We start from the raw sequence: 14,419 nt of genomic DNA, 5'->3' as shown, positions 1-14,419 counted from the left end.
ATACATATATATATATATACATATATATATATATATATATATATATATATATTCGAATTATTTCAACTGTCACGTCGTGGCAGTTGGCAGATTTTCCAGGATTAAATCGTCGTTTTCATAATCTACCTGGCTCTTATAAGCTCGATTTCACGTCATTCGGACGCCTATACGAGAACATCTGTTGTCGCAAGCCTAATCCCTTTTAGTTGGCGCTCTTTGCTCACACCAGTCATATTCGCAAATCAATCGTCAATGGAAAATTGTGGTGCTCACTTAGTGTATTGAATACATTGTGACAATATCAGCAGCAGGAAAGTCATTGAAGTGTCTCACCTTGCAAGTACGAAGTTACATCTTTGACTTATACATAGCAGCTGTTTGAAAACACAACAGTAAAATGTGCCGACCAGACAGGAAGTTAATCACTGCAATAGCACCCACTAACATTTAAAAATGTTCGCATACGGTTTGTTGTAACTATACCACCAACTGCGAAGGCCTATGAAATTTAGGAACAGTCACACAATCAAATAACGAACTATGGCGCTTTACGCAGAGTGGGTACCAAAGGAACCCAAATCGCGTTGGGTCATTTGTAAGAGAGCTTGGATTGCTTTTAACGGAGAAACCCCTACGATGCACGCGGATTACTGGACCCCACCCAACGCAGTCCTGCATCATTCTTGAGCTTACTAGGTGGCGTATATTTTCCATTACATTTCGTTTGGTGCAAGCTCATTTTCTACAAATGCAGGCTCAATCTCCACAGCTGACCACTTGCGTTCATCAGTTGGTTGTCTGTGGTTTCATTTCCATTTTACGAGATGGCTAACGTGGTTGGAGTGCGGATTTGCTGATCGGAAGGTCCGCGGTTCGAACCAGACCTCTGCCGCTCGATTAACCCCGTCTAGGCTTGGGTAACCTGGCATCACCCCACCACTCGTGCTTCCTTCGGGTGGTATGGTACCTAGGAACCGAAAGGATGTTACAGCTGAATGGTATATTTATTTCTGTTTTGCGTACCCTATTTGATCACTCGCTTGTGTTCATTTGGTCCAAGTTCCGCAGACGAGTAACACGCTAACGGACAGATAGAATTGGGATGGGGGCCCAGTGGAACTGACATTTCTTCCGGAATGACATAATGGTAGGCTACCCACCAGCGGAAGTTGCTCATATTCAGCCTAAATTTTCTTAATACCCCAAAAATGAAGATGATGATATCCATACGCTTGGATAGTGTATGGACGTAGAGGAGCCGCGAACTCGACTACTTGTATTAGAGTTCCAGGAATGAAGACCACGTCCGCTGGATAGCAAGAATACGCACAAGAAGGCTTGTAGGAATGGAACGGCACGTTCAAAACAAACATGGCCTGATTGGTGGATGCGAGCAGTGATGTGCATTTGGTCACTTCCCTGGGTGTCCGACATGTTTAAGGCTAGGCCCAACGTAATTGTAGAGAGGCGTGAATAATGATGGGTGTCTTCAGCAGTCGCATGTCTTCGATTACCACCCCTGGTGTATGCAGAGAGAAGGTGAGAGGAGCATTACAAAAAGCGGCCATCTTTGAGTGGTTCAAAAACCGTGATTTTTGGCCAACCCTTAATCCTGAATGGTAGTTGCACTATGGAGTAAAAATCTGTGGCGCCAAAATTGAGTTGGACTGTCCTGATGTACCAACTAAAATGTCATCACCTACAGTATAGCGTGATTAACTCAGGTTTGAGGCGAACCGGAAGCAAGGCAACATCGAAGTTCATCAGTTGGTCAGCAGTATAAGGTGTAAGGATGCGCTCACCGCACCCATTTTCCAACTTTTTTCAACCCAGTAAATGACGCTGCCTTGTGGATTTTGTTTGATTGTTGATGAGTCCGCAACTTTCTGGCAAAATTTCTGCTAGTATAGAGATCGAAGGCGTGTGGTACAATTATTTTGTGGGCGCACAGATGCAAGAACCTGGCGAGTAAGCATACACGAAAGTATCCCTGAAAGAACATCAACAGCCATCCTGACAAAGGTATTAGCACTCACGAATCACCATGAAGGGAACACTATCCTCTTTTTGAGGTCCTTATGGTGAGACAATGGTGTAGTCACTCTCTATGATGCAAACTAGTACAGGCTCCTAGCCGCTCCAAGTACTTTGACAAGTAGATACTAGAAAACCTTGCTAACGGGTCTTCCGTCTTGGATGTAGACCTGAGTCTGGGGAACTCTGGGCAGTCACTGTTAAGAGCTACAGGGGGGTCCCGAGATCGATTCCAGGTTAGATCCCGCGGGTCATAAAGGGTAGTCTCTTACGGGAGTAATGCTTGCTAACTCACCTCGCATGCCCAATCACGCCAAGGTTTTAACAGTATACTCCTAATAATTGGATCAGCATCAGGAACACAGGCTCGAGGCGATAAGTAGATAATGTAGTAACCAGAGCATGAAACCCCAATGAACAAGGCACAGAGGTCATGTGGAGATTTTAACTGCACAAGTGCACTTTCAACGCGGTGGAGACCTATGTGACTAAACGGAATCAGATCCTCCACTTCCGTCAGTGATGCTTGGGACGACTAGAACGAAATAGTTCGCCATGAACCTAGAAAAGTCGATTTGTTCCCCTCGAGGAACAAACACGATGACAGGCAATCTCACACCTCCGTGGATTCGGAAACACGCAGTTCAACCTCCCACATACCAGTAAACTACCGGACGACTGACATCAAAATTAACCAGACTCGATGCATACACTCTGTTGCAATGAGACGACTTCTTGTTGTTGCCTGTCGGTTCATTGGGATGATGAGATCAGAAACAACCACGTACACCGAACAGACCTGATGCAGAAACCTCGGAATGGGCTGTGAAACTGCGGAACCGCCAAATAGGTAGAAATTTGAGAAGCCACGTATTTGTGGAGACACAAGGGCCGGCAGTGAGATGGTGGAACGTTTGGAAATTTAAAAAATAGTTTACCGTGGATCGAAATTTATTAAACTTTTGGAATAACAACCAAGTTAAGCTTCCTCATTCTCTTCCTCTTCGAACTCTCCCTCTTCTTCAGCGGTGGCATCTTGGTATTGTTGATATTCACTCACCAAGTCATTCATATTTGATTCCGCTTCCGTAAATTCCATCTCGTCCATACCCTCACCCGTATACCAATGCAAGAAGGCTTTGCGACGGAACATAGCGGTGAATTGCTCCGACACGCGCTTGAACAGTTCCTGGATTGCCGTACTGTTTCCGATGAACGTCACTGACATCTTCAAACCTCGTGGAGGTATATCACAAACTGCGGTCTTAACATTGTTTGGAATCCACTCCACAAAGTAGCTGGAATTCTTGTTCTGCACGTTCAACATTTGTTCGTCGACCTCCTTCATCGACATGCGACCGCGGAACATTGCGGCCACCGTCAAGTATCTTCCGTGACGGGGATCACAAGCAGCCATCATGTTCTTTGCGTCGAACATCTGCTGTGTAAGCTCAGGAACAGTCAAGGCCCGGTACTGCTGGCTACCACGGCTAGTAAGTGGAGCGAAACCAGGCATGAAAAAGTGAAGACGCGGGAAGGGGACCATATTCACTGCAAGTTTGCGCAAGTCAGCATTCAACTGACCAGGAAAACGAAGACAAGTGGTAACGCCGGACATAGTAGCGCTGACCAGATGGTTCAAATCCCCATAAGTGGGTGTTGTCAGCTTCAAAGTGCGGAAACAGATATCATACAAGGCTTCGTTGTCGATACAGTACGTCTCATCCGTATTCTCCACCAGCTGATGTACGGAAAGGGTGGCGTTGTAGGGCTCCACGACTGTGTCCGAAACCTAGAATAGAGATATGAGAAGCCAAAAGCGGGTTACCTTCGGGGAAGGAACAACAGAGAATGTGTTCATAATTCTGTCGGGATATTCCTCGCGGATTTTCGAGATAAGTAGTGTCCCCATGCCAGAGCCAGTGCCGCCTCCCAATGAGTGAGTCAACTGAAATCCTTGCAGGCAATCGCAAGACTCTGCTTCTTTGCGCACGACGTCAAGCACGGAATCCACCAACTCAGCCCCTTCGGTGTAGTGTCCCTTCGCCCAATTATTACCGGCTCCGCTCTGACCGAAGACAAAATTGTCCGGACGGAAGAGTTGGCCAAAAGGACCAGCTCGGACACTGTCCATTGTACCAGGTTCCAAATCGACAAGCACAGCACGTGGTACGTACTTCCCACCGGTCGCCTCATTGTAGTACACGTTGATACGCTCTAACTGCAGATCGGAATCGCCGTGGTAGGTCCCCGTTGGGTCTATTCCATGTTCGTCGGAGATAACCTCCCAAAACTAACGTTGAATGTTAGGAAAACTGAATGCCGACTACCTACCTTGGCACCAATCTGGTTACCACACTGACCTGCCTGAATATGCACAATTTCACGCATGTCAATTAACCGCGTACTCCGAAGACGGCACGGAGAATTTCAAATTCGAATGGGGCGCAGGTTATATACCCGTCTGGAGGTCGTTGGAGGAAACGCCAAAATAGCGATGTAGTTTATTTAAACAAATACCAACCCTCTATCCCCACACAGAACCCGTCAGATGCCCATAGCATTTGAGTAGATTAAGTGAGCATTGTCTTCGCTTTTCACACATCATATATTCGGATGAGTAGGGCGTCCGCCATTTATGCTTCATTGTCCTGAACAGCTACTTAAGTGACAAAGATGGCTCGGGAGTACAGAGATAGATACAGGTTTTCAGGATAAAGAGTACCCGTTTTTATCGCTTGTCACAACTTCCGCGCTTCGAGCGTTAAGTGAAAGGCAGCTGTGTTGTCACTTTTGTTTCCAAATGAAATAGTCGCGGAAGTGGATATTATTAACAACAATAATCATAATTTTTATTCTCAGCTTGTGGTCGGCATACCGTCTGGCGTGATCATACGTTTAAAGTCAGAATGAAGCATGACTGGCGTTCTCGGGGAGTGGGGATTGCGGGAATAGAGGAAAATGTCACAAACAGTGGGAAATATCAGAGGAAATAATAATGATATTTTTCTTTCCCAACTTGTAGGAAACAATGGACAAATACATAGCCGGCTGACATGAACTAAAACTGAAAACCATTACTGGCCATGAGTGATCTTGAACAGCTGGTAAATGGCCGGATCACAACGAACGAAAGTGTAGGTCCGGAAGGAATAATTCGAACTGAATGGAAAGTTGTGTCTCAGAAATGTGGTTTAATCTGAAACCAAGCAGACTCACTGGCTGCACTTTTGTACGGACGTCAGGTGCAAGGGATAGGTTGGATAGAGAAATGGCGCTAATGCCTAGGGCACCTAACACTATACGGAATTGGACTTGTGATAGAGGCAAGCCGAAATTTCCGCAGAAAACCAGGCAGGTCAAATTTGGGCAAAAATTCATCGTCCCAGAGACTATTGGGTCAGATGAAAAATTTGCCCGTAGTTGCATTTAAGGACTCGAGTGGGCGAGGGGCTTGCTGTTGGGATTCTGAAGGAAACGGTTGCGGGAGTACCATTACACTACATATGACATTGCCATACCATCATCGCACTGAAGTGCTTCGGTTTATGGACAGGGCCGTAACAATCGTCATAGGTGCCACGATAGGAGGGGGTAAGCATTTCCGTGGCAGCTGGATCTGGATTACATGAGGGGATTGATACAAAGAGTCAGACGCATGCAGGGTCACGGATAATTTCCCTTAAGTTGGAGGATCGCGTGAGCGCAGATCGAGAACCAGCCAGACTCAGTGAATAACAGTTCAACGCGGCGTTTGGCTACTGCAGCCAAAGTTTGAAGCTTGGGAATTGGGGCAACGAGAGGGGGTAGAATGAAAGCGGTAGCGTGTGGCGAATGTCAGGAGGCATAAGATAATACGGTGTCACTGGAAAAATCTAAAAGGGAGCGATGGCAAGCTAAGTAGACCCAGGAGAGGGTCGCTGATCTAGATACCAATTACTAGTTGGGCCAGATTACGTGCCTAGTTTAAGGAAGGTAAGAACTTTGTCGTCGAGGTAGCTAGCAGGGGGCTAGCTGTTGGACTAGTTGGAACGGGCGGTAGTTTTTAGCTTACCAAAGAATCATGACATAGGGTCTCCGTTGTGCAAAAAGGGTTAACGTGAACAGCGACAGTAGACAAGTAAAAAGCGAAAGGCAACAACATCCTAGACAATGGATAAGAATTGTGGCTTTACTGAGATCTACTACGTTAACCTAACAGGAAAGTAAGATTAAGGATCACCAGTCGCCGAGACACTGTTATCAACTCCAGAAAACAAATGGTGCATGACAAAAAACAACCAGTAAGAGCTATCTTTGACTGCTTGTAATCGGAAAACAATAAGTTATTTGCATTTTGCACGTAGGATCGCTCTAGATGACAGGAGGGAAGAGCATGTGCGCTGTTTGCATGATGAAGTGAACTTAGGGTGGTGTGACCCAACTAACACGAAGGTGGCAACTCCGTGCACTTCGACGTTAGCCGTGAGTCTCACACAGTACCTCCAGGTCTCCCCAAGCATGTGTTAAAACAAACAAATGTACAGCTACCATTCGCTTTTATTTCTTGGTGTTGCGAGACAAGCGACAACCGGGACAAGTTCAATCCAGATGCAGACAAACAGCAATGGTGCCCTTTTTCGTTTTGCTGAATTAAAGGACACACTGAGAACCACGGGCAATGAGCAATACATGCGTGCTAGGGGAAAGCACGGAATCCACCAACTCAGCCCCTTCGGTGTAGTGTCCCTTCGCCCAATTATTACCGGCTCCGCTCTGACCGAAGACAAAATTGTCCGGACGGAAGAGTTGGCCAAAAGGACCAGCTCGGACACTGTCCATTGTACCAGGTTCCAAATCGACAAGCACAGCACGTGGTACGTACTTCCCACCGGTCGCCTCATTGTAGTACACGTTGATACGCTCTAACTGCAGATCGGAATCGCCGTGGTAGGTCCCCGTTGGGTCTATTCCATGTTCGTCGGAGATAACCTCCCAAAACTAACGTTGAATGTTAGGAAAACTGAATGCCGACTACCTACCTTGGCACCAATCTGGTTACCACACTGACCTGCCTGAATATGCACAATTTCACGCATGTCAATTAACCGCGTACTCCGAAGACGGCACGGAGAATTTCAAATTCGAATGGGGCGCAGGTTATATACCCGTCTGGAGGTCGTTGGAGGAAACGCCAAAATAGCGATGTAGTTTATTTAAACAAATACCAACCCTCTATCCCCACACAGAACCCGTCAGATGCCCATAGCATTTGAGTAGATTAAGTGAGCATTGTCTTCGCTTTTCACACATCATATATTCGGATGAGTAGGGCGTCCGCCATTTATGCTTCATTGTCCTGAACAGCTACTTAAGTGACAAAGATGGCTCGGGAGTACAGAGATAGATACAGGTTTTCAGGATAAAGAGTACCCGTTTTTATCGCTTGTCACAACTTCCGCGCTTCGAGCGTTAAGTGAAAGGCAGCTGTGTTGTCACTTTTGTTTCCAAATGAAATAGTCGCGGAAGTGGATATTATTAACAACAATAATCATAATTTTTATTCTCAGCTTGTGGTCGGCATACCGTCTGGCGTGATCATACGTTTAAAGTCAGAATGAAGCATGACTGGCGTTCTCGGGGAGTGGGGATTGCGGGAATAGAGGAAAATGTCACAAACAGTGGGAAATATCAGAGGAAATAATAATGATATTTTTCTTTCCCAACTTGTAGGAAACAATGGACAAATACATAGCCGGCTGACATGAACTAAAACTGAAAACCATTACTGGCCATGAGTGATCTTGAACAGCTGGTAAATGACCGGATCACAACGAACGAAAGTGTAGGTCCGGAAGGAATAATTCGAACTGAATGGAAAGTTGTGTCTCAGAAATGTGGTTTAATCTGAAACCAAGCAGACTCACTGGCTGCACTTTTGTACGGACGTCAGGTGCAAGGGATAGGTTGGATGGAGAAATGGCGCTAATGCCTAGGGCCAACCTAACACTACGGAATTGGACTTGTGATAGAGGCAAGCCGAAATTTCCGCAGAAAACCAGGCAGGTCAAATTTGGGCAAAAATTCATCGTCCCAGAGACTATTGGGTCAGATGAAAAATTTGCCCGTAGTTGCATTTAAGGACTCGAGTGGGCGAGGGGCTTGCTGTTGGGATTCTGAAGGAAACGGTTGCGGGAGTACCATTACACTACATATGACATTGCCATACCATCATCGCACTGAAGTGCTTCGGTTTATGGACAGGGCCGTAACAATCGTCATAGGTGCCACGATAGGAGGGGGTAAGCATTTCCGTGGCAGCTGGATCTGGATTACATGAGGGGATTGATACAAAGAGTCAGACGCATGCAGGGTCACGGATAATTTCCCTTACGTTGGAGGATCGCGTGAGCGCAGATCGAGAACCAGCCAGACTCAGTGAATAACAGTTCAACGCGGCGTTTGGCTACTGCAGCCAAAGTTTGAAGCTTGGGAATTGGGGCAACGAGAGGGGGTAGAATGAAAGCGGTAGCGTGTGGCGAATGTCAGGAGGCATAAGATAATACGGTGTCACTGGAAAAATCTAAAAGGGAGCGATGGCAAGCTAAGTAGACCCAGGAGAGGGTCGCTGATCTAGATACCAATTACTAGTTGGGCCAGATTACGTGCCTAGTTTAAGGAAGGTAAGAACTTTGTCGTCGAGGTAGCTAGCAGGGGGCTAGCTGTTGGACTAGTTGGAACGGGCGGTAGTTTTTAGCTTACCAAAGAATCATGACATAGGGTCTCCGTTGTGCAAAAAGGGTTAACGTGAACAGCGACAGTAGACAAGTAAAAAGCGAAAGGCAACAACATCCTAGACAATGGATAAGAATTGTGGCTTTACTGAGATCTACTACGTTAACCTAACAGGAAAGTAAGATTAAGGATCACCAGTCGCCGAGACACTGTTATCAACTCCAGAAAACAAATGGTGCATGACAAAAAACAACCAGTAAGAGCTATCTTTGACTGCTTGTAATCGGAAAACAATAAGTTATTTGCATTTTGCACGTAGGATCGCTCTAGATGACAGGAGGGAAGAGCATGTGCGCTGTTTGCATGATGAAGTGAACTTAGGGTGGTGTGACCCAACTAACACGAAGGTGGCAACTCCGTGCACTTCGACGTTAGCCGTGAGTCTCACACAGTACCTCCAGGTCTCCCCAAGCATGTGTTAAAACAAACAAATGTACAGCTACCATTCGCTTTTATTTCTTGGTGTTGCGAGACAAGCGACAACCGGGACAAGTTCAATCCAGATGCAGACAAACAGCAATGGTGCCCTTTTTCGTTTTGCTGAATTAAAGGACACACTGAGAACCACGGGCAATGAGCAATACATGCGTGCTAGGGGAAGGGTGGTGAGTAAACGAACGCACCATGGTGCGGCGTAACAGGTTGCCCCTCCCTGCAGGGCGTACCCATCCACCACACGAGGTTTTCATCCCTCGTGCACGCTACCAGATCTGCAGGGTGACGAGCCGCCAAGCAGTCATAATTGTGGTTTGTGCATTATTGATTAACACCATCGGTCGTGGAGGAGCCAGGCCAGCAAAACAGCTCAGTCATTTCAAACAAGCAAACAGCAAACAACCACTGGAGGAGGCAAGTCGCGGAGTCTATGGGAGTAGAATGGAGATGTTCAAAGCCTGGTTACTATGGCCAAACAAAGATGAAGCAGTGGTGTGAACTGCCTTGTCAAGTAGAGGTGCACTAGTGTTACGTGGTTGTGTGTGAATGAGTGCGCTGTGAAGCCAAACGAGTAACTCATTCGTAGCACATCTTCAGACCCATCATTTAATGTGCATGCGCTGCGCCTGTTCAGGGGGCCCAGAATGGACCAGGACAGCAAGGAACTACGGATTCGGTTTGGTTAGAGTTATTTAAGTCCAGTCAAAATAAAGCCCAGACATTAAATAAACCTGACATAATTATTCAGGGACGGAATCAGGAATGAAGAACTAGAAATAATTTGACTGGGTACAGAAGCTTAAGGCCGGAGGGAGGAAATACAACCGGGTCAGTGGAGACGGGTCTGACGACATTTAAGATGGAGGAACCAGATACTCTCTGCAACACAACCACGCTTCAGACAGCAGAGGGAAATTTAGTCACAAGAAGTGAACGTCTGCATAAGCGATGGATAAAGCCGTAAACTGTAGACCACAACATTTAGAAGGATGGTTGTCACATTTGTAGGTTGATGCTAAGGGGCTCGGGCTGGTGAGCGTAAATACTAGGACCTAGTAACAGAACAGTCGGTATGAGTGCGCGGATTAGATGGGTTTACAGCCTATTTCAAAAAGTGTCTTGTGCAAGCTCAGGCGCAAAAAGGCGCTCAGCTCCCTCAATAGAAAGTTAAAGATCGATGGCACTTCGGAAGCATACCTGAGATGAGATGGTATGGATATAAGATGGGAGTTTGTTCAATAGTTTGGAACACAGGTGAAGAAAAAAGTTTTCTGAAGACGTTTCGACATGTCAACAATGGGAGGAATCACCCAAAGTTGCAGATATTATAGGGAGTACAGGAAGAAAACTCGGGGCAGCGGTCAGCTATGTAGACCTCCCGTAGATCACGCTATGCTGAAGGCCTAGAGTCAACCTGATGCACCTTAGCCATGGTAAATCCAGCCCAAGTTACAAACAGCAAAGGCGATGCGGCAGTGTGGATGACGCCTAAAACAAGGACTTAGTAAACAAGCACCGCACATTCTCCACAGCAGTCCGGTATGCCTGAGAATACTGTGAGGCAAATTCAGGGCTGGATTCAAGAATGGGTCTTACGGGTTACTTAAAACTGGCAATTAAACATGATTTATTAAGAAATGATAGGCGAACGTAGGCACAGTGCTTGCCAGCTTTAGCCACTCTGTAACTTGCATGTTGGTTAAAGCCAAATGCACAGGAATAACCAAAGCCTAGTTCTCTCACTTCGGAAAGAGCAAGAATCGTGAGTCCATTTAAATTAAGCATCCCAGAAGGAATCTGGAATCAATGTGACAGGGATTGGCATTTTTCAAACAGTGAAAGACAGGAGTGTTAGGGCCAGAGAGATAAGGAATTGAGATCAAACTGAATGTTAGCAAGAGTAGAAACGGATTCGCTGGTCTAAAACGTGCAAGCTGTCTTAATGTCATCATGGGTCAGAAAAGGGAATCCATGGGTGATCTAATCAGTGACGTTATTGATGTGTAGTAAGGACAGTAAGGGGTCAAGCACACCAACCTGAATAACTCCGCTAGTAGTGGGGGAGGCCAATAAAGAGTTATCACCTATTTTAATAGCCTGGGTTCTCCCAGTGATTTAAGAAGTAAACCATCGCAGTAGCGGACCACCAAACCCCGTAGATCGTAATTTGTTGAGGAGTGCTCCGTGGGGAGCTTGGTAGAACGCCTTGCGAATATCAAGATAGATAAGAAAAATACACAGCCCGGCATTGCGGGCGGCCGAAATATGATCGAAGAAATCAACCCAGCATGTGGTACCTGAACGCCGTGTCATAACCTTCACTGCCGACTGCTAAGGGTTTTGGTGTTGAGCAGGTAATCCATGACAGGGACTTTGATAAGGCGCTTAATGGTACGGGAGAGTAAGCAGGTATGTTGGATGCCACGATAGCCGGCTAGAGTAGTTCGCGGACCTGACTTATGGTAAGGAACAATAGTAGAATGCTTCCACTGAATTGGAACTGTTTTGATAGGGAAAATGTAGTTGTGTGCCAGTGTGACTCGGCCGAAAATCCCGATGACTTACAAATTGCTCGTTTTTAAATTGGGCGGTTTTCCTCATTCTTCCATGTCACTCGGGCAAAATACGAACAATGGTGCAGGTGTACCACTTTCGGAAGCCAAATATGTCAGAATTGAGCCAGAATGTACGTGGCCCAATGGGTGTGGATCAAGCACTTCAAGATATCCTCCATAGGCCACGAATATTTTCAGGGTCTGTCACCACCGGAGGCTCCGAGGGCGAGACCAGACTCTCCGCCGGCCAGAGTCACGCGCACCCTTTCCGTTAACAGGTAAGTTGAGCTCTAACACCCGGGTTTTTCGGGAATTTCGCCTCTATATTGATGTCTTCAGCGTCTGTTTCCCATAATTCTAGGTTGTTATTGAAGAGGAGAAGACAGCTTGATATGGTTCGAGTAAAAACACCCGCGTTAGTGACCTGAGGCCAGAACAATAGGGACTCACTTCCATGGTCCTCGATCACTCCCGTTCACAAACCGCCATATTTCTCTAGTTTGTAGATTACTGGGTTACAGAAAACCCGGAAGAAATCTTTCGGGGAGTCCAAAATTTTGACACAGTGTAGTATTACATTGTCTTTTGCTTCGATCATGTTATTCTTACAAAAGAGCGTCACCTCAATGAATGCAGACTTTGTTGTGGATGCTGGTATCGCTTTGTTTAGCAATTCGTTGGGTTTTACTTGTTTTCCGACACTGCTTCGGACTACTATCCATCATATACACAGTATATCGGTGAGACCCGAAGGTCTTCAGTAAGCTGGCACCAAGAGATATACCTTCGAACAATGGGGATGGTCTCTGCCTCCCTCAAGTTAATTGGTCCAGAACTCACCCAATTTTACTGTTTGAAAAAAAAACATAAATTAGCTGGTTGTCAGCGTAACCGTCTCCTTCCTTGTATGTGGGACCAGGTCTTTGGAGGCTAAGGGATTTCGATTTTCGTAAGACGTTGCGGTAATGCACCGCATGGAACTGTCAATGGGGATCGAGCGTTCCTTTATGGTTTGAAAGGTAGATTCACTAAGCAGGTCAGAATGGTGCAAGATGGCTCAGGGCATGCCGAAAACGTCAGGCCACTGGATCATGAGCAGGCAGTCCGTCTTGGAGCAAATCGCTCTTCAAACTTTCTTGTTGTTCGTCTAACTAATTTCTTTTTTTGAAGACGAAATCAAAATACGGCTAGTTGGTGACCGACAATTAGTTAGCGTGTGCTCCAAATATTTATGCATTTGTTCAACAGCAGTTAAATCTGTAGCACAGAGTTCTGACTTTTGAAAATTTTTCGGATATATTTCCGGATCACTGGTATACAGAATGAGCGTCGAGTCTTCCCAGAATGGTGACTTAACCGCTGTACATGTTGCGGCGGCAACAGAAACTCAAACACAACGCTTCTGCCAGCGACGGAATAAATTTAAATAGTATTCGGTGGTTAAGCATTTATGACTTGATACAATGGAAGCTGCGGAGGTAAGAGGTCACTGCGACCAGGCGGGGTTGTAAATACCAGTTTACCCTGCAAACAGCCGCTGTTCGTCTGATCGGAGTCCATAACGAATGACTGCAGCCCTTGAGTCATTCCTGGCGGTTGACTGAGCAGGTTAGCAATGGGTTCCGTCTTTTTCAGCATCACTGTGGTTTTTAAGACGGTTTAGGTGCGACAACGTTTGTTCTGGAACGCCTTTTGAAAATGAAGTGATCCAGCAACAGGCGTATGTAGCAGTGAGCTTCAGGTCTGATATCCATGTAGTGTGCGGGTCGCACAGGCAATTTTTGAGTCTTGCAGTGAGCTATCACAAAAGGGCCTGAATTGTCCAACGTCAAAAGTACCCAGAAGAAATCAGATTATGTTGGTTTAGTCATTCTCCGACAGCCTTTGTGGTTGGTAGATTTGGACCGAGTTTGTCATGGTTCGTTTAAATAGCGTACTGGCACATTATTGTGATATTCGCACCGAAGACTCTGATTTGGGTCGAGTCTCTCTAAGGGCAAAACTGTTTAACATGATGAAGCAGTTGTTGCGGAGGCAATATAGCGATACCCTTCTAGGAAATTTCCCGGACCTTGGAGTGCACAAGTGTCGTAGACAAACGGTGGCTTTCGGATTGCCGTCGAATCAGATGCTTGTATAAGGGCCAGACCCTCCATGCCCCTAACCCGGGATCGACGAGCGCGCTAGTTATGACAGCGGTGTCCGGAAGCATTTAGCATATCGCATATCTTCATAAACTTGATGCTGCATGTGACCCACCAACACTTGAAGAAGTCAGTTCTTAATGATGTACCTCCCTCTGAAAACCATAAGTGCATGGAGTGTCACTCCCGGGTCCCTCAAGGCAGTACGCTTGACCGCATTTTGCTTGAACGACAAAAACGGCTCTCTCAACAATGCGCAACGTGCTTGGGAGCATATGCGTGATTTGAGGGCTCCGAAAGTCAAAACAGTTGAGTATTGCTTAATACGGATGCAGTTCATGGATAAAAATGTTGTCTTACGGTTGCTGACATTACAGGCCATCCTCTGTTTTACCCGAAAGGTTCCAGCGTTGCGAGTCGGAGCGGCGCTTTATTAGCTGCAAAGACAACTTACTAAACACCGTTCATTTAGTTGTC

The 14,419-nt window shown here is 46.2% G+C and overlaps 2 protein-coding genes across 2 annotated transcripts in view; one reads left to right on the top strand and one right to left on the bottom strand.

Moving 5' to 3' along the window:
• Positions 1-5,030, top strand: part of T265_07281 (hypothetical protein) — a gene marked incomplete at both ends in the record, with an annotated part of 10,406 nt that extends 5,376 nt beyond the window's left edge. The window contains one exon of the mRNA XM_009172759.1: positions 4,897-5,030. Coding sequence (XP_009171023.1) covers positions 4,897-5,030 — 134 coding nt within the window. The remainder of the gene's footprint in view (positions 1-4,896) is intronic.
• The window catches only part of T265_07282 (hypothetical protein), a gene marked incomplete at both ends in the record, with an annotated part of 92,306 nt that continues 80,852 nt past the window's right edge, over positions 2,966-14,419 (bottom strand). The window contains 5 exons of the mRNA XM_009172760.1: positions 2,966-3,826; positions 3,863-4,327; positions 4,369-4,441; positions 6,899-7,014; positions 7,056-7,088. Of these exons, the coding sequence (XP_009171024.1) occupies positions 3,014-3,826; positions 3,863-4,327; positions 4,369-4,441; positions 6,899-7,014; positions 7,056-7,088 (1,500 nt within the window). The remainder of the gene's footprint in view (positions 3,827-3,862; positions 4,328-4,368; positions 4,442-6,898; positions 7,015-7,055; positions 7,089-14,419) is intronic.

Source organism: Opisthorchis viverrini (genome assembly GCF_000715545.1).
Source record: "Opisthorchis viverrini unplaced genomic scaffold opera_v5_163, whole genome shotgun sequence".
Taxonomy (NCBI): Eukaryota; Metazoa; Platyhelminthes; class Trematoda; order Opisthorchiida; family Opisthorchiidae; genus Opisthorchis; species Opisthorchis viverrini.
This window is presented reverse-complemented; position numbering and strand designations above follow the sequence as displayed.